Source organism: Callorhinus ursinus, unplaced genomic scaffold (assembly GCF_003265705.2).
Source record: "Callorhinus ursinus isolate GAN/ISIS: 27379988/994484 unplaced genomic scaffold, GSC_fseal_2.0 scaffold8, whole genome shotgun sequence".
NCBI lineage: Eukaryota > Metazoa > Chordata > Mammalia > Carnivora > Otariidae > Callorhinus > Callorhinus ursinus.
The window spans coordinates 15,650,597-15,677,561 of NW_027397070.1; the positions used below are offsets into that span (position 1 = coordinate 15,650,597).

The following is a 26,965-nucleotide window of genomic DNA, read 5'->3' on the forward strand; positions in this document are numbered from 1 at the left end:
GGGGCTTGATCCCAGGACCCTGGGATCATGACCTGAGCCGAAGGCAGACGCTTAACCATCTGAGCCACCCAGGCACCCAATTATACCTCAACTTTTTTAAAAAAAATTATAAATACCATTCAGTCCATCTGAAAAAAAAATTTAAAAACTCATAGAGTGGATTAAGAAGGAAAATGCATGGAGAAAGAGAAAAAAACACATTTCCTGAGAAGCTTCTGTGCACCAGGTGTTGTACCAAGGCATTTTCACATTCACATTTCATTTTCTCAACAAAAACCTAACAAGGTAGATATTATTTTCCTGCATTTTCTACTGATGAGAAAACTGAAGATCTGACAAGTAGTTTAACGTGGTCAAACGGTTATAAAGTGTCAAAACTTGGATTCAAATATTAAACTTGCTGCTGACAATGACCTTGTTGTCCCTACTCCATCATACTGCCCTCATAGACACTTGTAGCCTGTGAGGTGTCATCAACAGCCCCAGCTTCAACAGCGGTGAAGATTCCGTGGGATCTTTTTTTTTTTAATTTTTTTTTTATGTTACGTTAGTCACCATACATTACATCATTAGCTTTTGATGTAGTGTTCCTTGATTCATTGTTTGCGTATAACACCCAGTGCTCCATGCAGTATGTGCCCTCTTTAATACCCATCACCAGGCTAACCCATCCCCCTTCCCCCTTCCCTCTCCCCTCTAGAACCCTCAGTTTGTTTCTCGGAGTCCATAGTCTCTCATGCTTCATCTCCCCCTCCGATATCCCCCCCCCTTCATTTTTCCCTTCCTACTATCTTCTTCTTTTTTTTTTTTTTTAACATATAATGTATTATTTTCTGTGGGATCTTGAGCTGGTTCCGTGACCCCCATACACTCAAATTTCAGCTCCCCATGCAGGACACTCCTGTACTGACACTGCCTCTTCTTTCCTACAATCCATCCCAACTCCCAGAACTGTTACAGTTTCAACAACTCCTTTTTGAAACCCTTCAGGTCAGTCTGGGTGCAAGGGACCAGGGGGAAGAGAAGACCAGACCCAATGATCCCTCGGGGCCAGATGTAGTTGTAAGGATAGTATCTCAGAATCCTAGAAAAACAAGAAGAGAAACTATATGCCCCAGTGCAGTGCATGAAAATGCATACCATATCCTGGCACACCCATGGATGTGCTTGGTAAGTCTGGGTGTGACAGTGAATAAGTATGCATTTTTTACAAGCTCCCCAAATAATTCTGATACACAATCAGGTTTGAAAACTACTGTCCTGTCCATTTAAAAATATAACTAATTCAGGAAAAACTGATAGTTTTTACCCCTCAGGGCACATGTCATACAAATGGTATGTGAAAGATGATACAGTCTTAATTATGTGGCCTGTCTATCTTGACATCTTCAATTCACTAGATGTCATCAACTATCTTCTTTAATGCTGAGGCATAAAACCAGTTTAATATCTCAAAGGGTTTTAAAAATCTCAGTAGTCATCCTAAAACTGGTACCATTACCCCATAAAATAACATGGTAGATTTAGATTTGATTCTTTGAAGGGGTATTAATGCACCCTTACTATAATGTTTCCAGCTGATACACTTAAGAGTATATAACTTGCCTTCATGTTTCTCTACTTTGCTAATTAAATGTAATGTTACGGCTTCCAGGTCAAAGTGGAATCTGGTTAACATTTTCCCATAAAGTTGCTCCTACGTTTGCACTAAAATAGCCATGAAAATATAAGACAAAACCCACCACACCTATAACTTAGTGATCAATAACCTTATGGCTGAATCTTAGTGGAATCAAACAAAGCCCAAGGCATGTGCAAATGCACAAAGAGAAAAACCTATTTGTTGTTCATCACACCACACAGTCTGGTTTGCATCATGAGAAAGAAGCTGCTTGAGGAAAAAAAAAATAATACAGATTTTTTTTATTGAAACAAACAACAAGACTTTTTATTGAAGTATAATACAGATACAGAAAAGCTCATGTAGCCCAGCTAGCTCAGTCGGTAGAGCATGAGACTCTTAATCTCAGGGTTGTGGGTTCGAGCCCCACGTTGGGCGCAAGTCCTTTTGAACAGAAAAGCTCATGTATCATAAATGATACATTGGCTTTTTACAAACTAAACTCATCTGTGTAACTAGCACCCACATCAACAGATTACCAGTGGCCCAAAGAGTGCCCTCAGGCCCCTTCCCAACCACTACCCTAATCCCCCAACACCAGGGTTTGAGCTTCACCGAAAAATCAGTAAAGATATTTCTATTCCCCCCACCTTCAGTTCACGGACTCAGAGTCCAAGAGAATGTAACAACCACTTTTGCGTCCTCCCTTCTTGCCTCTTGCCGGTGAGTGTCCCTTCTGGAGGTTCTGCCTGCACGCTCCCCTGCACCCCCATCCCCAGCCATGCCTTGCAAAACTGAAGAAATCAAGGACTTTCTGCTCATACTCAGGTGAAACGATGCAGAATACATCAAGATCAAGAAAACTAAGGATAATGTGAAGTTTCAAGTTCGATGCAGCAGATACCGTTTACACCTTGGTCATCACATACAAAGAGAAGGCAGAGAAACTGAAGCAGTCCCCGCCCCCAAGTTTGGGAGTGAAGGAGCTGAAATGAACCTGGCACAATGATTTGAACTGCATTAAATTTTTTAAAATTCTTAAAAAAAAAAAAAGAATGGAACAACCAGAGAAAAAGGCAGCTGCCCTCTAAGCTCCCTCAGGGGCTCCTCTCTGTGCCAAATACAATATCACACAAGCCTCTCCTTACCAACCCTACTCCCCCAAATCTCTGTACCCAGGCAGAGTCTGCAAATGGCAGGTCGTGCTGGGTGATTGGTATGTGTGCAGAGCTGCAAGGAGATGCAGTGAGGGACTGGTGGCAGCTGGTGGCTTCTGCCGTAGGGACCCTGACTGTTGGGGACTGTAGTTTTTATGTATGAGGATGCTTCGTGTATCACAGAATCAGACATTAGAGCTAGATGGCGTGTCAGTGAAACAAATGCCTACTTAGAAATGGGGAGTTAAGTGGAAGGCTCAGTGCATTAACCTGCCCTTCTCTGAAAAAGAGACCATAAAAAACATTCATCTCCTCTGAAAAAGAGACCATATCAAAACATCTTTGGACGTATTAATACATCAACACATTTTTGTGGGAGATACAGGTGAGGGGAAAATAACAAAAGGCCTCCTCACCTGCCTGATGACAAATACACCGTCTGGATTCATCTCACCTTGTTCAAGGGATAAAAAAAAAGGAGGAAAACCAACATGAGTCTATGGGAAAAAATTACAGGATAAAGAAAAAGAGAACCATATGGAAGAGACCAGGAAAAAAAAAGAGCTAAGCTCCGAAAATAAACTCTTTCTGTACTCCAGAAGAAAATTTCCAAACCCCGATTAGCCCTTTAAGGACAATATAAAAAGATACCGGTTTAACAAAGAGAAGCGAGACAAGGAAGGAGCAGGCTGGAATGAGATGGCAAAATGACCATCTTAAAGAGACTGAAAGCACTCTGGCACACAGTACTGTTTTAGTGAACAGTTTGATAATATCTACGAGTTTAATTATATGCATGCCCTATTACCCAAGAAACCCTCCCCTAGATAGAAACTTTACCCAAAGAAATGTCACAGGGGCACCAGGATACACATTTCAAGTTAATAATACCGTACTGAATATTGGAAATTTTCTAAGAGAGTAGATTTTGGGGGCTGTAAGTATGTGAGGAGAAGAAATGTTAATTAGGGGCACCGGGGTGGCTCAGTCAGTTGGGTGACTGACTCTTGGTTTCAGCTCAGGTGATGATCTCAGGGTTGTGAGATCGAGCCCTGCATCAGGCTCCACGCTGAGCACAGAGTCTGCTTGGGATTCTCTCTCTCCCTCTGCCCCCCTCCCTCAAATAAATAAATAATTTTTTTATTTTATTTATTTATTTGACACAGAGAGAGAGAGATCACAAGGGGGGGGCGCTGGGACAGAGGCCAGAGGGAGAAGCACACTCTCTACTGAGCCGGGAGCCCGACGCAGGGCTCAATCCCGGGACCCTGGGATCATGACCTGAGCTGAAGGCAGCCACTGAACCGACTGAGCCACCCAGGTGCCCCAATAATTCTTTTTTTAATATATGTTAATTAGCTTGACTGTAGTAATTTCACTATGTATATATCAAATCACCGTGTTGTATAGCTTAAATACATAGTTTTCTTTTTTATAAGTTTTTAAAGAATGTTTTTGGCAGCATTGCTTGTAGTAGCAAAAACAAACAACCCAACAGCCCGACTGTACATAGAGGATAATGTGGTAGTATACACAAACGACAGAATACTCTTCAGAAATGAACATAAGCAACCTAAAACTACTCACCACAGAACACATAAATGTCACAAATGTCATGCCTTATGGAAGAAGCCAGATAAAACCTTCCTATTGATTGATTTCATGTATATAAAGTTCAAAAGCTAACCTACAATATTTAGGGATGCATACATAGGTAGTCAAACTATTAAAACAGAAAAAGTAAGGCAGTGATTACTACCGAAGTCAGACGTGCGTGACCTTTGAGAGGAGCAAGGCTTTGTGCTTGGGATGAGGATGTGGGGAGCCCTGGAGTATCACAGTATTCTATTTCCTAACCTGAGCTGGTACACACAGTTCATTCTTTTAGTATTTCTCAAGCTGTACCTTCAGGATGTAGACACTTTTCTGTATGTGCATCATATTTCACAACTTTAAAAAAGTGTTAGAAACAGGGACGCCTGGGTGGCTCAGATGGTTAAACGTCTGCCTTCAGCTCAGGTCATGATCCCAGGGTCCTGGGATCGAGTCCCACATCAGGCTCCTGGCTCAGCAAGGAGCCTGCTTCTCCCTCTCCCTCTGCCTCTCCCCCTGCTTGTTCTCTGTCTCTCTCGCAAATGAATAAATAAAATCTTAAAAAAAAAAAAAAAAAAAGAAATGTAGACAACCTGAGATCCCCAGAAAAAAAGTCCAATATAAAACAGAAGGGGAAATCTAATAAATGATAACTGAGTAACATAACAGGTGCTAGGCCAAGTACTTTATACAAATTAACCCACTGAATTCTTACAATAACTCTAGGGGGTTAACTATCAACATCAGTTTTCTTCTTTACGCTCCTGGGAAAACCAAGACCTAACTTTCCCAAGACCTTATGGCTGGGAAGCGGTAGGCAGGGAAGAGGTAAATAGATGCCTCGAGCCTATGTCTGGGAGGCACCAGTCAGTCCTCTGAACCATTACTCCAAGCTACCACCTATTTGTCCCCGCTCTGGATTAAAACACAACATACTGCAACATTCAAAGCCAGAGGTCAGTGGGGAAAATCTTCTAAAAGATTTAAGGAGAAACTCATTTTGATCCAAGGATTCTATTTTATTTGTTTGTTTATTCATTTTGTTTGGGTTTTTTTGTCTTTTTTTTAAGATTTTATTTATTTTGATATAAAGAGAGAGCACAAGCAGGGGGAGCGGCAGGCAGAGGGAGAGGGAGAAGCAGGCTCCCCGCTCAACAGGGACCCCAATGTGGGGCTGGATCCCAAGACCCTGGGATCATGACCTGAGCAGGAGCCAGACGCTTAACCATCTGAGCCACCCAGGCGCCCCTGTTTGTTTATTCATTTTAGAGAGCACTAGAGAGTGCTGGCCCATGCGCTTGGAAATGGGGGAAGGGGGTGGGGGCAGAGAGAGAGTATCTCAAGCCAACTGGTGGTGGTGAGCCCAGAGCCCTTGGGCCCAGATCTCATGACCTGAGCCGAAATCAAGAGTCAGAGGCTTAATGGACTGAGCCACCAGTCACCCCCACCTAAGAATTTTACATGCAACCAAGTTGTCTCACACTTGTGAAAGCAACAAAACAAAATCAGATATTTCAGAGAATATGCCCACTCATGTATAATTCTTTCAAAAAATATATATTTGGGGGCGCCCGGGTGGCTCAGTCGGTTAAGCATCTGCCTTCAGCTCAGGTCATGATCCCAGGGTTCTGGGATCAAGCCCCGCATTGGACTCCCTGCTCAGCAGAGAGCCTGTGGTTCTCCCTCTCCCTCTGCCTGCTACTCTCCCTGCTTGTGCTCTCTCTGTGTCAAGTAAATAAATAAAATCTTTAAGTATATATTTGAAATTTGAAGACAAATTTCAATTGACCCAGAGAAGAGGCCTAAAAGGAGGTAAAAGTGAAGGAATCATAACACAGAATGATTTTTCCAGAGATCTGAAAATAACTGAAACAAACATAAATTTAAATACTGCAGAAATAGTTTTTTTTTAACTAATGTCAAAACATATTTGTTTTAATTTTTACAATAATCTATATTTAAAAACCCAGATTCTGTTAACAAAAACTGCGTGGGTGAGGGACAATGAGCAATGAGAAGGTAGAAAGTAGGTGAACCTGCCCCGCCATGGTAATCAAAGCTGCAGTTTTATTTTTATGATAGAGAAATGTAAGTTAAAAGAATGCTTTTGAAAAACGTGGAGAACTAAGTACCACTAGCAGAATTTAAATATGTGTGCCAGTATCTCCAAAGGAAGATAAAAGCAAAGAAAATGAGATCCATACTTCAAAACAATGAAAATGCAAAAAAAAAGGAAAAATAAAACGTGAAACAAGATGAAAAGTAGAACCAAATGTCTTCTAGTCAAATGACTTGCAGATTGCGTTTAAGAGTCCCATCTAATATAAAGTGACATAAAGGGATAAAAGTTAGAGGGAAGAAAAATGTAGGGAAGACCAAGGCAGGTATAAAAGAGGGAGTGAGGAAGTTAAGGCCAAAAACCTTACATAGGGCAAATAGAATCATTTTATATTAATAAGCGGTATGGTCCTTAGTACTAGCATAGCAGTCAAATCTTTATATGCTGACTAGGATTGTACTGAAACCCATACAGGAAATAAGTCTTCAGAAATACAAGAATACATTATCAGCAACTCAGTAGTAGCAGTGGACTTTGACACAATATCTATCTTGACAAATCAAGTAGGCAAAAATAAACAAGGACAATGTTTCAAGAAATCCACAATAAGGGCATCTGGGTGGCTCAGTTGGTTAACTGGCTGTCTTTGGCTCAGATCATGAGCCCAACATCGACATCGGGCTCCCTGCTCAGCAGGGAGCCTGCTTCTCCCTCTTCCCCCACCACTCATGCTCACGCTCACACTCTCTCTCTCTCACACAAAAATAAATAAAATCTTAAAAAAAAAGAAATACATAAAGATCAAGTTAATAGATATGTATATCAAATTACATATCCCACAAACCAAACACTACCTCCTAAAAGCCTAAGTAAGAAAAAAAAAATCAAAAACTTAGCTATGATCAGGATCAATTTAGAGATAACCAAAATGAGAACACTACATATAAAAGGATACACTATCACCAATGAGACACTCAGATGAAAATATTGATAAACACTTTAAATATTAAGAAAGCATTAAAATAAATGAGCTGAGGGCGCCTGGGTGGCTCATATGGTTAAGCGTCTGCCTTCAGCTCAGGTCATGATCCCAGGGTCCTGGGATCGGGTCCCGCATCGGGCTCCCCGCCCCTTGGGAGCCTGCTTCTCCCTCTGCCTCTCTCTCTCTCTCTGTCTCTCATGAATAAATAAATAAACTTTAAAAAAATAATAAAAATTAAAAAAATAAAAATAAATGAGCTGAGCACTTATAAGAAAGCAATAAAGCGAGTCAAGGGTAAACACAAAGAAGGAATTAATAGAAGAAGAAAATAATAAGAAAATGAAATTGATAACCCCAAAGATAGTTCTTTTTTTTTTTTTAAAGACTTATTTACTTATTTGAGAGAGATAGAGAGCACACGTGCATGCACAAGCATACAGGAGGGGCAGAGAAAGAGAATCCTGAGCAGACCCCCCTGAGCAGGGAGCCCTTTGTGGGCTCAATCTCACGGCCCTGAGATCATGACCTGAGCCTAAGTAAAGAGTCAGACTAACTGACTAAGCAACCCAGGCATACCCCAAAGATGGTTCTCTGAAAAAAGCCATAAAATGGATAAAATTCTGTTGACTCTAATCAGCAAGCAAAGACAGAAAAGTACTCACGGAGGATCAGGAACTGAGAGATGAGAACTTCTTTTTTATTTTATTTTTTTTAAGATTTTATTTATTTATTTGAGAGAGAGAGAGAGAATGAGAGATAGAGAGCACGAGAGGGAAGAGGGTCAGAGGGAGAAGCAGACTCCCTGCTGAGCAGGGAGCCCGATGCGGGACTCGATCCAGGGACTCCAGGATCATGACCTGAGCCGAAGGCAGTCGCTTAACCAACTGAGCCTCCCAGGTGCCCCGAGAACTTCTTTAAAATACAAGATTAAAAGTTTTGAAAATCTGGATCAACAACAAAATACAGTGCCACACCAGTTAGTTTGGCAAAAATCATAAAAATCTAACAATAACCAACCAACACTGTGCATGCGTGGTGGATGCACTAGGCTAGACTATTGAAATCTGCTTTTGTTTTGAGGTTAGGCAACACTGAAGACTTCCAAGTAGTTTAAGATGCTTTTATTTCAGTCTAGTCCCTACACAGCAAATAGTGCAAAGGGTACCTAAGGCGAAGGTCGCTCGATGCAGCTCCCCATTACTTCCCTTGTTTTTCACGATGGCTCACCAGAATTTTAGCTTAGCAGGTCAGAAAAGCACAGAATGAATGACTCCCTGATTTGTTAATATACCAGACACATTAAAATCCAGAAACAACTTTGGCTACTCAAGAAGCCAAGTTGCCTGTCCCTAATGTTTAGGTTCCATGCCTTGTCATTCTTGCTGCTCCAGCTCTAGGGCAATGCCCTCGTCTGCACTGCAGGATCCAGGTGTTTTTCATTTATGTCTCTCAGGGAATTTTGTGCCAAGGATTGGCCATAACCTTTCACAATGTAATACCCACTACTCTGATATGTCTATTCATTTGTTCATTCATTCAACAGATATTTGATGGCCTTTTGTGAGCCAAGCAATCTAATAAACCCTGGGAATACAGAAGCTGGGCAAAAATTACTGCCCTCAATAGGGACAGCACATTCCAGCAGGAAAGACAGACACAGTAAAAAAAAAAAAAAAAAAAAAAAAAATTATAATACAAACCATGTACCAGTATCTACGGGAGCAAGCCATGGGAAGTCAGGGAAGACTTCACTGGGAAAGTATCCTTTAGAATAAGTATGCAGGGGGCTCCTGGGTGGCTCAGTTGGTTAAGTGTCTGCCTTCGGCTCAGGTACTGATTCTGGAGTCCAGGGATGGAACCCTGCATCAGGGTCCTTGCTCAGAGGGGAGTCTGTTTTCCCTCTCCCTCTGCCCCTCCCCCCACTCCTTCTCACTTGCTCACTCTCTCAGATAAATAAATAAAATCTTTAAAAAAAAGAGAGGGTAAGTATGCAGTATTTGTCTTTCTGGGTCTGGCTTATTTCACTTAGTGTAAAGTCTTCCAGATTCATCCATATTGTTGAAAATGTCAGGATTCCCTTCTTTTTTAAGGCTGAGTAACAGTTCAATCTTTTATATATATATATTACACACACACAATGAATTATTACTCAGCCTTAAAAAAGAAGGAAATTGCAACAATATTGCTTGTATACTTGAAATTTGCTAAGAGGATAGATCGCAATTTAAATCTCTCACCACACACACAAACACAAAATGGTAACTACGTAGAGAAGATTGGTAAGTTATTTAGCTGGGTTGTGGTGATCTTTTCACAATGTATACATATATCAAAACATCAAGTTGCACACCTTAAACACATACAATTTTTATATATCAAACATACCTCAATAAAGTTGTTAAAAAATAAGGAATACGTGTGAATTCTCTAGCTACAGTGAGGTATCTCCGGGCACAGGCTGCCTGTCTCCTCTCCCTCCCATGTCCACTACCCTCCTCCAAGCAACACCTGTCTTGCCTAGATGACCACAAGTCCTTCCCATGTGCCCCCGTTTGATTACATCCAGCCTTCCCACCCTTCAGACTTTTCTGCTCTGATGATACATTGCCCTTGAGGATCTGACCCCCGGCTGTCTCACCAGTTGTTTGTTTTTTTTTTTTTTAAGATTTTATTTATTTATTTGACAGAGAGAGAGAGAGACAGCAAGAGAGGGAACACAAGCAGGGGGAGTGGGAGAGGGAGAAGCAGGCTTCCCGCGGAGCAGGGAGCCCGATGCGGGGCTCGATCCCAGGACCCTGGGATCATGACCTGAGCCGAAGGCAGATGCCTAACGACTGAGCCACCCAGGCGCCCTTGTCTCACCAGTTTTATCTACTGTGTTTTCCCAGGTATTCATTGGGAGCAGAAATTACCCAATTGAAATGACCCCCTACACTCTTGCCAGAGAATTTGTTAGAGTTTCTTGCAGGTCCCAACATTCTCTTTGCTACAAGTCTGACATAGTACCAGGGCCTGGGAATGTGCTGTACACTCTCAGTGGGCGTGACAATGCTGAGGGCAGCGATAGTGGGGGAAATAGACTATATCTCCATTAAAAATGAGATCGGGGAGGGAGGTAGGCGGGGCCTCATTCCAGCCTGGCCAGAGCAAGGCACAAGCTGCTGAGCTGGGGTTTGCACCTGACGGACACCTTCCTGCTTGCCTCCTTCCAGAGCAGACCTCCTCAACACCCAGAGCCCTCTCTTTCGGAAGCAGTCATGCCTGTGACAAAGAGTGCCAGGGGCCCCCAGGGCACTGTTGACCTCAAACTGTACCTCAGGTCCCCTCCCAAAAGTGCCAAGAAGATGCAGAACAAGGACTCCAGCTTCTGGGATGGACGGCCTTCGGAGTCACCAGGCTTAGAGAAGACCAAGGGCATAACAGCGTTCCAGACCTTGGTTCACCTGGTGAAAGGCAACATGGGTACAGGGATCCTGGGACTACCCCTGGCTGTGAAGAATGCAGGCATCCTGATGGGCCCCCTCAGTTTGTTGGCCATGGGCTTCATCGCTTGCCACTGTATGCACATCCTGGTCAGGTGTGCCCAGCGCTTCTGCCACAGGCTTAACAAGCCCTTCATGGACTATGGCGACACGGTGATGCACAGCCTGGAAGCCAGCCCTAGTGCCTGGCTCCGGACCCATGCCCACTGAGAAAGGAATATCGTGAGCTTCTTCCTTATAGTCACCCAGCTGGGCTTCTGCTGTGTGTACATTGTGTTTCTGGCTGATACTTTAAAACAGGTAGTGGAAGCAGTTAATGCGACAACCAGCAACTGCCATTACAATGAGACAGTGTTTCTGACGCCCACCATGGACTCACGACTCTACATGCTCTCCTTCCTGCTCTTCCTGGTGCTGCTAGTCCTCATCCGGAACCTCCGGGTCTTGACCATCTTCTCTTTGTTGGCCAACATCAGCATGCTGGTTAGCTTGATCATCATCACCCAGTTTTATCATCCAGGAAATTCCAGACCCCAGCCGGTTGCCACTGATAGCAAGCTGGAAGACCTACCCTCTCTTCTTTGGAACAGCCATTTTTTTCATTTGAAAGCATTGGTGTGGTAAGGTTTGCATTGGGGTGATCTTTCCCCCGTGCTGTGGGTGGCCTTTTGAACAGGATCCAGGAACTCTAGGTTTCTGGGTTTCTGTGTGCACACAGGGGAAAGTAACCGCTTGTCCCAATACATCTATTAAACATTTATCTTCATACCAAAAAAAAAAAAAAAAGGAGATTGGGGCAACTGGGTGGCTCAATTAATTAAGAGTCTGCTGGCTCAGGTCATGATCCCAGGGTCCTGGGATTGAGTCCCGCATCGGCTCCCTGCTCAGTGGGGAGCCTGCTTTTCCTTCTGCCCCTTCCCACAACCCCACCCCCGCTCCTGCATGCCGGTGCACTCACTCTCTCTCTCTCTCTCTCTCTCCCCTTCACGCACAGGCAAAAATAACCGGAGTCTGCTTCTCCCTCTGACCCTCTTCCCTCTCGTGCTCTCCATCTCTCATTCTCTTTCAAATAAATAAATAAAATCTTTAAAAAAAACGACAACAAATAAATCTTTAAAAAAATGAAATTAGGAGCCTCAGAAGAGAGGGAGAGGAAAGTAGGAGATGGGTAGTAGTAAAAGAGGGAGATTTAGGACATGAGTGTCTCAGCCCAGCATCAAAGTGCTCGGCGGAGGGGTAAGTAGTAGAGACCCAGGTAAGTATAAATCCCTAGTCAAAAGAGGCTTGTCTGTTCCTGCCTGGAGTTCTATTCTACAGGTGACTGTAGTAAAGTAGGTAGCGGTGTGGAGAAGGCCTGAGAGAACAGAGCTTCGCCCCTGCTCAGGTGTACCTGGGTACCGGCAGTGAGCTGGAAAGAGTCACAAGAGGTTTCAAACCCCTTAATGAAAGGTGCAGAAGGTACCTGAAAATCAGCACACTGAGCTTAGAGTGGTGATGGCCCCAAGTCAGGGGCCAGTGTGGACCGGCTGACTTTGGGAAGGCCAGGAGGACCAGGGTGAGCAGGTGTGGGAGCCTGATCAGCAAGGGGTCACAGCCGGACTTTCCCGGAGCATTACCAAGAGAGACAGGCCAGAAGTTACAGAAGCGACGCACGGTGAGGAAAAGGCTGATGGCCAAAGACCAAATGGGACTGCCTTCCAGCCAGAAGTCAGTGAGGCCCAAATGACCCTTTGTGGCTTGTAAACTTGGCCCCATACACAGAGGGCAAGGAGAGACTGAAAAAGGAGGCAGGCCACTCCAGATTGCGAAGTGGCCATTATAAGCAGCAAGGGAACTTCCGAGGCTTGTCTTCGGTGGCCACAAGCAGTAGATCTCTGCACCCAGTTGCCAGAATCTTAAGTTTCTACAACTGCCTTAACTGGGTTCAGTTAACACCAATCAAGGCTGCGTTATAGAAACAGGGCCTAAAGAGGGAATGGTGGGCGGAATCTACATTACAAGGACAAGGAAGGGGTGAGGAGCTGCCAATTGCCTGGGGCCAGCTCACAGGTCAACTGGAGGTCACGACCTCTCGATGACCTCCGCCAACACATTTCCCTTATCTCGGGACCCAAGCTCCACAGGAATTTTAATCACCCTCAGGAAACGGAGCAAAAAAGGAGCATGGATTCTGGAGCAAACTATCTGGACTTAATCTCTAGTCTACCATTAAGTAGCCTGTGATCTTGAGTAAGTTGTTTAACTACTCTGTGTCTTAGTTTCCTCATTGGCAAACTGGGAATTATAATAGTGCCTGTCTCAGAGGTTATCCTTAGCACATAGAACACTGCCTGGGGTGGCGCCTGGGGGGCTGTCAGTTAAGCGGCTGCCTTGGGCTCAGATCAGGTTCTCAGGGTCCTGGTATTGAGCCCCACAGGGCTCTGCCCTACTTCTCCCCCTCCCCTGGCTTGTGCACGCTCATGCACACTCCCACAGTCTCTCTCTCTCTCTCAAATAAATAAAATCTTTAAAAAAAACAAAACAGAACACTGCCTGGCACTTATTAAATGCCCTGCAAGTATGGGTTGTCATTGTCATGGGAGGCCTGACTGCACATTACAAGCACTCAATCGTTTAATCCTCACACAACACTAGGAGGTAGGTACTATGATTTTAGAAGGATGTGAAACAAAACTTGTCAAGAGACGGGGCACCTGGGTGGCTCAGTGGTAAGCACCGACTCTTGATTTCGGCTCAGGTCATGATCTCAGGGTAGTGAGATCGAGCCCTGCATTGGGCTCCATGCTCAGTATGGAGTCTGCTTAAGATTCTCTCTTCCTCTCCCTCTGCGCTTTCCCCCAAGCACTCTCTCTCTAAAATAAACAAATCTTAAAAAAAAAAAAAAGTGGTCACATCTAGAGAGGCTAGGATGGTACGTGACCTCAAAATCCCAACCCAGCCTCTCTTATTGTATCACAATTGCTGCTCTTAAAAGAATTGATTTACAGAACAAATAAAAAATTTCATGTATTTATAATTTTCTTCTGAGAACTCAGATTTTGAAAGCTTGTCTTGCATGATGTGGAATTAAAGTCATACTCTTCAATTTTGTACCCTTTCAACAAACAATGTTTTACTTTTGGGGTCTAATTATTTCAGACAGGAGTCGGGATTAGGTTTCAAAAAAACAAATACTAAAGCATGGGTGTTGATAGAAAAAAAGTCACATAAAAATTAGAAAAGTTCAGAATTTAAATTGGAGGAGAGAGATATTAAAACAGGATTTGAGTTTCCAGTTATGTAGTAGCTACTGACCCCCTGAGGTAAAAAAGTGTTAGGCCTTCAAGCTGTAGTCACCTCAATTGAAATTTATTTTAGCATTTTCTAACCTGTTTCTCTGAGATGCTTTCCTTGCTATTTTTATTATATTATTATTTCTTTCTTTCTTTAGTGATTCTCCCCTTTGTTCACTGAAGTCTTAATATAAAAACTCGGAGTGAATTAAAATGTTCACTCAATTCAAGAGCTAGTTCAGCAATTCCACAAATAAGTAGAAGGTGAAAATAATAGAGAAATGTAATGACACATTCCTCAACAGAAAAATAAAGAGCACAGAATAATTTTTGTCTCTTGTCAAGTTTTATTTTTTTTAAGATTTTATTGCTTTATTTTAGGGAGAGAGAGAGAGCATGAGCAGGGGGAGAGAATCTCTCAAGCAGACTCCCAGCTGAGTGCGGGGCCCAACACAGGACTTGATCTCACGACCCCAAGATCATGACCTGAGGCGGAACCAAGAGTCAAGACGCTTAACCGACTGAGCCACCCAGGAACCCTATTTCTTCATAAGTCTTGTTTCACATCCTTCTAAAATTTAATAGTAAAGAATTGGCTAGAAATACAAGTTTATTAATTTTGTGAAATCACCAGATTCAGAAACAAATGACAAATATACTCTACTGCATGAGTCATCTTAACACATAGCAAATCTTTCATTGATAGGATAAATGATTAAATATGCCTTCCTCCTGGGTGCCTGGGTGGCTCAGTTGGTTAAGCGACTGCCTTTGGCTCAGGTCATGATCCTGGAGTCCCAGGATCGAGTCCCGCATCAGGCTTCCTGCTCAGCAGGGAGTCTGCTTCTCCCTCTGACCCTCTTCGCTCTCATGCTCTCTATCTCTCATTCTCTCTCTCTCAAATAAATAAAATCTTTTTAAAAAATTAAATAAATAAATAAATAAATAAATAAATAAATAAATAAAATATGCCTTCCTCCCTACAGATTATATGACTGGTAGGTTAGTTCTATTTTTAACTTTTTAGAATCATCAGCAGCTAATATTTTTAGCACAAAGCACTGCTCTATAAATCACTTTTATCTCTAGTCTCTGAACACTTATCTAACCTACATGCTATTGCATATAAAGTGATTGAGTGGTATTATTTTTCTGAGCTATATTGCATATAAAGTGATTGAGTGGTATTATTTTTCTGAGCTATTTTTTTAGCTACAACTGTCAAGAAACACTGATGCTACACAACGTGTCCTCGAGTTGTGAAAAAGAGTGTCCATTTTTAGTCCTGACTCCAGGCAGGGAGGGACTCTCGTCACCAGATACACTTCCCATGGTTCCAGCCCACAAAGAATCCCCACCCAGCAGGACAGACCCAGCAGGCGGAGAAGAACATAACCACACAACATTCTACAGAAAGCTGGTGCATCATGTCCACCATTCTCATTAATAAGAAAAGCAGGCAGATGGCCTTGTCCAGAGTTTTTCTTTCTTTCATAAGAATTGATTGGTGAAGATTCAGCTCCTAAGGTTTACCTTGAGCAGTTTCTAAGCAAATCCTGTAACTAGGAATAAAGGTTCTACAGTCAGAACCATATATCACGAAACAGACTGTGGAGGAAGAGTTGAGTGGGTGGGACCCAGGAGAAAATCTGGGCAAAGAATGTGTCAGAAAACATAATTATTTCCAAGACATGCTGAGTAAGAGAAGAACCAGAGACTGACCATGGGATTCTCTTTGTGTCTGTACCATTCACACTCTTCTGATGAATAAATATGCGGCAATGGCTTGGATTAATATGTCAAGATAACATGGACAGCAGGTTCCAGAGTGAGCTGTAAGGCCATCAGGCAGAAATATAAATGAGGTGATGCATATTTCCTACTTAGCATAGGACCTGGTGACTAGTGAGTGGGGCTATGTCTATGACTTGGAGTGATCTTTATTTGGTGAGTCACCCCAAAATGATCAGCCTGCTACAGTCTCCGTTGAGTGGCTGAGGGGTGGGAAACTACACACATTGAACACCTTCAAAGGGACAGTCAGAGACAAAATACAATAGCTTTCATAATTATGGCTCACGAACCTCCTCATGCAATATACTAGTTACAAAGATGTGGAGCGAATCATATGTAACTCCCAATACTCATTGATATTAAGGCTTCTGTTGTCAGAAAGCTGTTAAGTTAGTAATCCTGCTGGATAGTGTTAGAAAGAAACCTGAACCTGGTGACTGGACAGATAAAACACTGCATCTCCTGGGACTGTGTCCAAATATGCCACACTCTGGCTTCATCTGATTAGTTTCATGAGTACTGAATCCCTATTCTTTGCAATATCAGGTCAAAAGGTAAATCATCATGGCCACTGTGATCTTTATTTCACCAGTAAGTTTAGTTCTTCTCAGATAATGAGGATTTGCTGTAAGGGCACATTTGGGAATCAGGGTGAAAGGATTCTAGAAATAGCCATTCTACAGGATTCAAGGCAAAATAGGAACCATTTCCCAGCCAGAGTTCATGAATCTTCACCCTAATGTTCCACCACCAATGTGCTTGTTTCTCCTCTATCATTTTTCCTCTCATTACAGAACGGCTGCTATTCTCTGGAGTTTCCTATTCAACTTTTAGAGGAGGAGAGTGTAATTGGTCTAGTTAGTTACCATTATCCTTACAGGGGTAAGTATTTCACGCCAACTCATTTCATAGATCACCAACCAGTCTGTGGATTTAAGTGCCTTTAGAAAATTTGATCCCATCTCTTTGCTTGGGGAAGAGACTGGGGCTGGTTGCTGAGCTCCGCAGAGGGCTGCAAGCGGGAGCGCATCTTGAATGTAGCAGGCGTGATGACTGACATGCCTCATATGCTACAGTAAGGATTTGGTTTTCTTCCTCTGTAGTGGGAACTTTAGGTTTTCTTTATCAAAATGGGTTTTATCTATGACAGAAACAGGGCCTTATATAACACATATCACAGCTACATCATTATTAAACATATTTTGTGATTATTATTCTTAATAAATGAAAGTATTCTTTGGACATGGTTAAATGTATCTGTTTGACAATCACAGCCTCATGATCTACTTAATCATAAGAAATCCCCACATCATTCCACAGAACTATTATTGTGTGGAAGGTCCTGCAGAAAGGTGGAGTTTTTTTTCAATGTAGTTAGCTTCCTTCATTAGATACAGTCAGATTCTTAAGTTTTACAGATAGCTCATGATATCGACTTAAAACTGCAAGGTGCAGATGGAGAAGCAGATGTAGCTGTCACCGGCCTAGACTGAGTAAGCACAGTGGGCGCCGTGAATGTTCCTGTCAGGGGACCGGCAATAATAAAACATTAGTTCCCTGAAACGGTGCTGGACTTTAGACTCCAAATGGAAGCTAATCATTAGAGTCATTTACAACAAGCCATGTCAAGAGTGTGTATGACATTCAATAAGTAAACATAATTGAAAAGCTTCACTATAAATATATAAGCAGATGAGAAGACACAACACACACAAATCAGTAGTCTGTTGGTCTAAAGTCTGCTCAGACGGTCAAATTTATTTTTCTACCTCCGGGAAGATGTGTCTACCCTAATCCATAATGGGGATCTAAGCAACAAATAAACATACTTAATTAAGAACATTTCAGAATATGCCTTGGCAGTCTATTTCACGGTCCTAAAAAAATGGGATGTATCTTCTTAAAATAATTAAAGGCAGCTGTTAATTAAGCCATTTCGTAGTTTATTACTCAGGATCTTATTTTTTCGAAACACCTGTTAAAATACAGAACCTAATTCTGGGTATTATCAAAACCCAGGTTTCAATGAAAGCATTCTCTTTGGTCACATGATATTGTACTACTATTAATATTTCAGTAACTTGATAGCCTTTTTAATAGAAATACTTCCTTGCTGAAAAAGACATATTGGATAAATCAGTTGGCTTAATGTTCTCATTAAAAATAGAATTTTAGAATTAAACGCTGCAAGAGACCATACATGATGGCATAATCCGTGCTCAACAGAGGAAGACTGTCTAACTGTGCTCCCTACATACCTTGTTAGCACTTAGTAAATAATTAATAAAAGCAACTTCATCTAATCTCATAGCTTCAGCTATCAATTCTAGGCTTATGGTTCCCAAACCTGAATCTCCTGATTCCAGAACGCACATTTCTGACTGTTGGACTTCTTTGTGTGGAAGTCCCAAAACGTGGTGAAAATGTCGCCTTTAGCAGAACTTGCTATTTTAAATTGTGGTCCAGAAAGCACCACTGGTATCCTGGGGAACTTTGTTTGAAATGCAAAAATCTGACTCCGTTTCAGACCTACTTTAAAATCTGCATTTAATGATCATCTGTAGGTGATTCCTATGTATGTTCAAGTTTGAGAAGTACTGCTCTAGGATTTGTCTCTGTTGAATTTTACTTCTTCACCAATGTTTTCCAAACATGCAAAATATTTGACCTATCAGCATCTCACAAGGATTTTATGAAGATTAATTTTTAAACCTTTGCAGATTAAGTTATTTTTAAACTGCCTTGAAGACAGGAACTGTCTGCTCTAACACACTAGATAAAGTGAAATGTGATCCTTCACTTCGGAGGTTCTTTAATCAGTATACTTACCACTTCAAAATGACATACTTACTGTAACTCAAAAGTAATCTCCAGATTTGTTTCTCTTAGAAAAAATCTCTAACCCCTACAAAAATTGTTGATTTTATGGCTCTCCCTACTTTGCCAAAACAAATAGCAGAACAGGTTAAACATATACATAAGGATCATTCTGTGGCTGCTTCACCCTGGTAAGGTAGCTGAGCGAGATCTTGACACAGATCAGAAATCAGCCCTTTCCCCAGGAGAGCAAGCCACATTTCCTATAGGAAACAGACTCACGCCATTTGTCTCTGCAATGCACTTTTCTCTACCTAAATACTCTGGTTATTGCTGTTGGAAAACACAACAGTGCTCTGTTAGAAAGTGAGTGCACCATGTCCTGCTTAGAAGTGTTTTTCTAAATTGGCAAACACCTCCTGCATTATGGGCTGCCCACTCTCTTTTAATGACAGTATCAGAGAGTGCCAGATGGCTTTGTAGGTCAATGATTATCATCCCTCAGAATGTGTTGTGTAAAACAGATTTAAATGTTCTCCATCAAATTCCGGTCAAGGCTTATTCCGGTATGTGGCATGTTATTCCTTCCCAATTCACTAACATTATCTTTTCTCTAAGTGTTAAGTCATCTGTAGCATTCAGCAATTTACAGCTATCTTGTTTTACTTGTCACTGAAAGTGCTCTGTATACAGAGGTCAGATGACTAACCATCTGGGATATTGACAGGGAATTCTTGATGGATAAAGAGATAGGGCTTGACTTGACCTCAATGGACTCTTTGAACTCCAAAATTCCACAATTTCTCTAGTTTGAAACTACTTCTACATTCCTGAGTAGTAAATGTATGATTGTAACATCTAATCTTCCCTGAAATTCATTGGAGGAAAAATTTTAGATGGCTTGGTCATTAAACAACTAAACAGTTATGCTTAATTGGCCTGAACAAAAATTTTTAAATAATTATTATGACTTCCATTTAAAAAAACACTATTTTACTATTCAGAAGATGAGCTGATACTCAATTTCCTTCTTAGCTTTAGAAATGGGTTTAAGACTTTTAAGCTCTTCTTTGTTTTATGGAACATCTCCATTGATCTTTGTTTTGTTTTCCACCTCATTAAAAATCTGATTTTGGAGCGCCTGGGTGGCTCAGTCGTTAAGCATCTGCCTTTGGCTCAGGTCATGATCCCAGGGCCCTGGGATTGAGCCCCGCATCAGGCTCCCGGCTTGACGGGAAGGCTGCGTCTCCCTCTCCCACCCCTGCTGCTTGTATTCCTTCTCTTGCTGTGTCTCTGTCAAATAAATAAATAAAACCTTTAAAAAAAAAAAACCAAACTGATTTTATCGTTATTTCCTTTCTTCTTTTAGATTTGTTGTTCTTTTTTATTTTCCTGAGTTGAATGCAAAGTTGATTTCCAATCCTTTTTCTCCAGTTGCATTTAAAATACTACATATCCCTCTAATAACCCTTTTTCCCATACCACAAGTTTTGACACATAGCACTTTTACTGTTCAGTTCTAAATATTTTATAATCTTCATTGAAATTTCTTATTTAATTCATGAGTAAATCAAACCTTATTTTAGGTTCCAAACACAGTGGTATAACAAGGACAGAACAGTTTTATCATTCTATGCCAGCAATTACAGATGTCAGTGACAAAATACTCCAACCTGAAAAAAGACTTTTATTGGTCTAAAATCTAAAAACTTGGAAGAAAAAAAAATAAAAATCTGTACAATTATGGCTATGGCTACTGCTAAGTTTTAATGTTTGTAACCTTCCAATTAGCACACTCTTATTACTTATCCTTTAATAAACATTATATTCTGTATGCAACTTAATTCAGAGGACTCCCAGTTAGATAGAGTCCAGTCCCAACTACATAGACACCCTTCAACTTGGAGGGTAAGTTAGTAACACATTTTAATTCATTTCAGCTCCCTAGGTGGAGGTGGGGAGAGTTTGTTTCTTCAATACCCATGGTACTAAATATCCTGCTGTTTAAACAGTAGGTTCAAGTAAACTACACTAGCCTAGTAACCACAAAGATGAAGAAACAATTCTCTCTAAACTTGGGAGTTTTTGTTTGTGAATAATGTTAAAACAGCAATAACAAAGTGTGAACTTTGAAGTGTAATTTTTCCAAGTGCATATTTTTAGTGCCTACATGGAATCTTTTACTGAATTTGAGTATCTTTACAAGTAAAATTTGTCTTTATTAACTGCTGTTTGTTTTAAAACGAAAAGACTAACCAAGAAAATAAACCATTAAATCAGTAGCAAAATTTAGAGATTTTTCTTGGTGTAAAGATTCAGATGAGGTTAGTCAAAACTCAAAGTAGTTGCAGTCTAAACCAGGCTTGAACAATGCATAGTAAGACACTAAGCTTTAGATCAGCACATAGAAACTACAGAGAAGGCAATTAAATATGCAATAACAAAATGTAAGAAAAAAGACATATACACTGAAGAATCAAATGTCAAAGAACACCTGTAAAGTAACAGAAGACGTTTGTCTTGCATGGCCAGAAAAAAAATTAAAACAGCAGTATTCAAATGCCTTGATCTGTAACTGAACATTTGTTCGATACCAATGGATCTAATGCCAACGTGCACCATCATTCAGCCATTTGCGCTCATTTTTGCAAAAGAAGAAAAACTTTGGAGGGTTTTACCAAACGTAATAGGAATTTATCTTGAATTTTGTAGCTTATATATTACAGTGGAAATCTTTCTACCAAGAAATTTTTTTTTTAAATATTTTATTTGACAGATAGAGAGCATAAGTAGGCAGAGAGGCAGGCAGCGGGAGAGGGAGAAGCAGGCTCTCTGCTGAGCAGGGAGCCAGACGTGGAGCTCGATCCCAAGACCCCAGGATCATGACCTGAGCCGAAGGCAGACGCTTCACCAACTGAGCCACCCAGGCGTCCCTCTACCAAGAAGCTTTTTGAAAGCTGCTAGCATCAATTCTGAATAAACAGTTTTAAGAATTTAGGGATTTATGAAATTTGTAAAAATGGTTTTATGACTATCAAAGTTTGAGAGCTTTCCTACTTGTGTATCTTTTGCTTCAAATGAAAAAAAAACTTTTGAAATTAATGTGTTCTTCATGATCAACTATGAAAAAAGACTGATGAGTCTGACTATACTTGGTAAAGCATGGATCTGTGAAAAGATAAATTTTTATGAAGATTTAAGACAAATTTACAGAAGGTTCAAAATACTATATATGATTTTGTTCATTACAGTGAAAGGCCATTAAGTAGATATTTTCTATTTTCATAAAATACACTAAAAAGCATTAATCCATTTTTTTTTCTCTTATTTACCATGCTTTCCTTCTGCTGCCTTTTTCACCTTTCTTGCCTTTTGACTGATCAGCTTGCTTTTATTGCTACTTTTCCTCCACCGGTTTGGAAGTTATATATTCGGGTTTGAAAGTTTTATATCCTGGTTTGATCTTTGTTATCCTTAACTTTTAAAAATACATGGCTAGGGGCGCCTGGGTGGCTCAGTCGTTGGGCGTCTGCCTTCAGCTCAGGTCATGGTCCCAGGATCCTGGGATCGAGCCCCACATTGGGCTCCCTGCTTGGTGGGAAGCCTGCTTCTCCCTCTCCCACTCCCCTTGCTTGTGCTCTCTCGCTGTGTCTCTGTCAAATAAATAAATAAAATCTTAAAAATCTGAATTTATTTAGTGACTGCGTTTTAGTGACTAGATTATTCCATATCTAGTATTGCATACCAATGATTATAGTCACCAGATAATAATACATTAAGCCTAGATAGAGTTTGTTTCTCTATTAAAGAATGAAAATAAGGAAGATGTTTTAATTTCATAAGGTAAACTATTAAAAAGCAAACAAGAGAAACATCTGAATTACTTGATGAATATAAATCAAACACAAAAAAGCACAAAAAGTATGCATGTGTGTATACTGGAAAAATGAAAACAAAAATGTAAATATAGGCATCAGAAAGCAAATAATCTTAATTTGTTGGTAGTGTTTGAAAAGTAACTGAATAATTATTTTCATTTAAAATAAACCAAGGGCAGCAAGCCACAGCATTTAATTTGTAACAGCCAGTGAAGAAGGCATTTGCTTTTGTCACTGTATAAATCCCAAATACCACACCTAAGACTAATGCTTAGGTAGAACTAGAGACCCCTCTCCAATACTATACCTTTTCAACTGTGTCTTTTGTGCTTATTTTCCAAGGGACACCTGGGATCCAACTGATGTGTAGTTTCCAATGTTACCAGGTCAAAGTGTTTGGAGTTCATTATGAGGGCAAAGGGAATGACATAATCAAATTTGTATTTCAGTGAACTGAAGAGAGGGCTGCAGGAGACTGGGGAAAGCAGACTGGTTAGAAGGCTGTTGCGCCAATCACATGAGATACGATGAAGGCAGAAGAGCAGTAAAATGGAAAGCAACAAACAGAACAGGGAGATATTAAAGAGGCTGACCTGGTAGAATTTGGTTACTAAAGATGTTGTGGAGAGTAAGAACTGAAAATGATTCATTGGTTTCTGGCCTGGACTAGACAACAAGCACATTCATCAGGTGCAGTCCATGGGCTAGGGAAATATAAGAGGGAAGTTTATCAGGTGGGGCCCTGGATAGAGAAAATGTCAGCTCACTTTTGGAATCAGCCAATAAAAGAGTAAGTTTATCTTGTTACAACAAAATGTAAGTGTACAAAGATGATGTCTAAAGTTGTTTTTAGAGATAAGGCCACTAGGGGTAGTAGGTTCAATAGTGAATTACAAAATAGTTGTGGACATACCAGTGCTATTTAACAAATATTCTTTATCTACTCTAAATTTCATTAAAAGGGTTAAACATTTCTTTCTTCAATAATCTTTTTTTATTTGAAGATTTTATTTATTTGCCACAGAGAGCGCACACAAGCAGGGGGAGCGGCAGGGCAGAGGGAGAAGCAGGCTCCCCCACTGAGCAAGCAGCCGATGCGGGACTCGATCCCGGGACCCTGGGATCATGACCTGAGCCGAAGGCAGACACTCAACTGACTGAGCCACCCAGGCATCCCTCAATAATCTATTTAAATAGATAGCAATTTAGTAATAGCTAAATTATACACAAACAGATCCCAGGTGCTTTCTTTCAACCCTAAATGGGGGTATGATGATATATTTGTTCCTCCTTATCCCTTAAATACAGAGGTACTTTAGCACCTTCAGCTGTAACTGATTTAGAAGTAAAGGACAGTTTTGTGGTAAGTACTGACTTATCACTCAAGAATAACAATGCATTCTTAAAGAGTGTAAGTTAAGGGGCCACGCAAATTAAACATGTATCATCATCACAGGGGCTTAATTCAATTCAAAATATGTTAACTCCAAAACACAGTTTCCTTATAGCAAAAACAACTACCTTGGGGAAGATGAAAATGCTCTAAAATTGATTGTGGTATTGATTACAAACTTTGAATATTCTAAAAACCACTGAGCTATACACTCTAAATGGGTGAACTGTGTGGTATGTGAATTATATCCCAATAAAGCTGTCATTTTTAAAAAAATGAACACTTTTTCATCTGCTCATAGCAGATTTTGTAACTGCTCTAATTTTACATTAGGCTTCTCAGGCTTTACTAGACTTCAAAATAAGCAGGAAAACACAGAAAAAGTATATTTTATTGGTATTTAGGCCTAGCACAGTTCATTTCAAATAAAATGGAACAGAGCAATTTATTTAACTGAATATAACATATAAACAATTTTTTTAAATTTGTTTTATCATATGATTTGTTCATGCAAGTACAATCATCAAACTGTCCTTCTAAGCATTTATCATAGCACCACCTTTTATTTGCAGTACTTGGTATAAATTTCATTGTCAAACATCTGGCTTTAGCAATGTAAACATTTGCTACAAGTAAACTTTAAAAGGTAAAAGTGAATGATACTAATGAATAAATCAAAATAAAACTGAGCATCACCACATGATATCATTCAACAAAATATAATACTGTTTCAATAAGAACTTAATACATTTCACAAAATGGAAGCAAAAATAAAAATATGTAAACTCCCAAAATAGTGTTAAAATACTGAAGGATATACGTAAAATTTACCTCAGAAAACAAGGGGAAACAACATAACCATGCAGTAAAAATCAATTTTGGTTTAGTAGTGACAACAGTTATTTTACTGCAGACTTCCTAAAATACATTATGACAAAATGGTTTCTTTTCGTGATATCACCCTTTTTAAAAAAAATTATCATGTCTAATGATGTAAGTTGGGTACTTTATGGGAATTTCACATTTTTTGTCTGTTATGGAACTGCTACCCCAGAAATTTTTCATCTCTAAACTATTTTTCCAAAAGACCAAAAACATTAAATTATCTTTGTGAAAATTACCTCATATAAAGTCAAATAATTCCTAAGCAAATCATCATAAAAATAAATCTGCCTTAACAGAATAAGTACAGAAAAAGTATACGCATAAGTGCTTGAAAATCACGGATATATTTCAATGAACAGGCAAAAATGTTCACATTTATCATTACTGTTGATGATTTTGTTCACTTTCTGGTTAAAATCAAGAAACAAGTTTTCAAAAAGTCAGCAAGGACATTCAGTGCCACTTTGGATTTTTCTGCAATATACAAACAAGTTACATCTCTGTAGTACAAGGCCAACTCTATTTTTACTCTTTAACATAATTAAGTTATAAAGACCTCAGATTTCTAAAACCAGTCATAATACTGTGGCAAACAAAATAAATTTGTTCTTATTGCTCTTATATTCCAGCTTAATCTACAAATGTGAACATTTTTCCACATGTTGTCTCAAACCATACTAATACTAATAGTCTAGAGAGATACCTCTGTTAGTTTCCACAGATAAACTGAAAAAGGAAAAAAATGAAATTGAAATATTTCATCTTCTTAAGTGTCCTTAAAATGTTTAGCACTTCAAGCAGCACTTGACACAGCAAGTTTCTTCAAGTGATCCATAAACACTTGTAAACTAACATCATCTGTGAGAATAGGTGCTCCAGATTCCTAGAGGAAAAGAAAGATATTTGCTATGGTTAAAACAGAGTAATACCTTAAAATGTATAAGCAAATGTTTAAAACAGACAAGGAACCATTGTAAGCAGAATAATGCCTATGCTCCTGTTGTAAAATAATCAGACTGGCCTTTATCCCTGGTTCCTCAGAGGGAGTTACTACATCCTTGGAATTTCCTAATAATGTCTTTGTTATTTTTTTTAAGATTTTGTTTATTTATTTGAGAGAGAGAGAGAATGAGAGATAGAAAGCACGAGAGGGAAGAGGGTCAGAGGGAGAAGCAGACTCCCTGCTGAGCAGGAAGCCCGATGTGGGACTCGATCCCGGGACTCCAGGATCATGACCTGAGCCGAAGGCAGTCGCTTAACCAACTGAACCACCCAGGCGCCCCAATGTTTTTGTTATTCATAAACCCCTCGGATCACAGCTGAGTTCATGCTTTGAGATGAGATGAATCAGGATGGGGGCCAGTCACCAGAAAGATCAACATGTGATTAGAGGACTTGGGGATTTAAGACAGCCTGACCTCGGGGTGCCTGGGTGGCTCAGTCATTAAACGTCTGCCTTGGGCTCAGGTCATGATCTCAGGGTCCTGGGATCAAGCCCCACATTAGGCTCCCTGCTCAGCGGGAAGCCTGCTTCTCCCTCTCCCATTCCCCCTGCTTGTGTTCCTTCTCTCGCTTTGTCTCTGTCAAATAAATAAATAAAATCTTAAAAAAAAAAAAAAAAAAGCCTGACCTCTAGGGAGAGGAAGTGAGGTCAAGGGAGGGAAAAGAAGAAGGGAGCTGGACATTCAATCAATCAGGCGTGGTAGTAAAGAAACAAACTCTGGATACCAAAGCTCAGTGGAACTTCCTAACAAATTTATCAGTATGCTAGGAAGGTGACACATTCTGATTCCACAGGGAAAGAACACAGAAGCTCTGTATCTGAAACCCTCCTAGACTTCACTCTGTGGGGTCTCTTCCCTGGTTCTTATTTGCAATCTTTATAATAAAACTGTGATCATAAATACAGTGCTTTCCCAAGTTCTATGAGTTGTTCTAGGAAGCTGTCAAACCTGAGGTGGGGGTGGGGGGTGTGGGGAACACCCCCCACACACACCCATACAGATTTGTGGCTAGTTGGTCAGAGGTGCAG

General features: G+C 40.5%; 1 protein-coding gene, 1 non-coding gene and 2 pseudogenes across 4 annotated transcripts in view; 3 read left to right on the forward strand and 1 right to left on the reverse strand.

Moving 5' to 3' along the window:
• The first annotated feature begins 1,986 nt into the window (after nt 1–1,986).
• Nucleotides 1,987–2,059, forward strand: TRNAK-CUU (transfer RNA lysine (anticodon CUU)). The gene has a single exon. It is a non-coding gene; the product is annotated as a tRNA-Lys (tRNA).
• A 343-nt stretch (nt 2,060–2,402) lies between these two features.
• LOC112821778 (large ribosomal subunit protein eL38 pseudogene) lies at nt 2,403–2,616 on the forward strand (annotated as a pseudogene).
• An 8,053-nt stretch (nt 2,617–10,669) lies between these two features.
• LOC112821921 (proton-coupled amino acid transporter 2 pseudogene) lies at nt 10,670–11,535 on the forward strand (annotated as a pseudogene).
• A 12,886-nt stretch (nt 11,536–24,421) lies between these two features.
• The window catches only part of SEC23A (SEC23 homolog A, COPII coat complex component), a 72,618-nt gene continuing 70,074 nt past the window's right edge, over nt 24,422–26,965 (reverse strand). For all 3 annotated transcript variants that reach the window (XM_073895133.1, XM_073895134.1, XM_025870148.2), the window contains one exon: nt 24,422–25,816. In XM_073895133.1, coding sequence (XP_073751234.1) covers nt 25,727–25,816 — 90 coding nt within the window. In that variant the 3' untranslated portion in view covers nt 24,422–25,726. The remainder of the gene's footprint in view (nt 25,817–26,965) is intronic.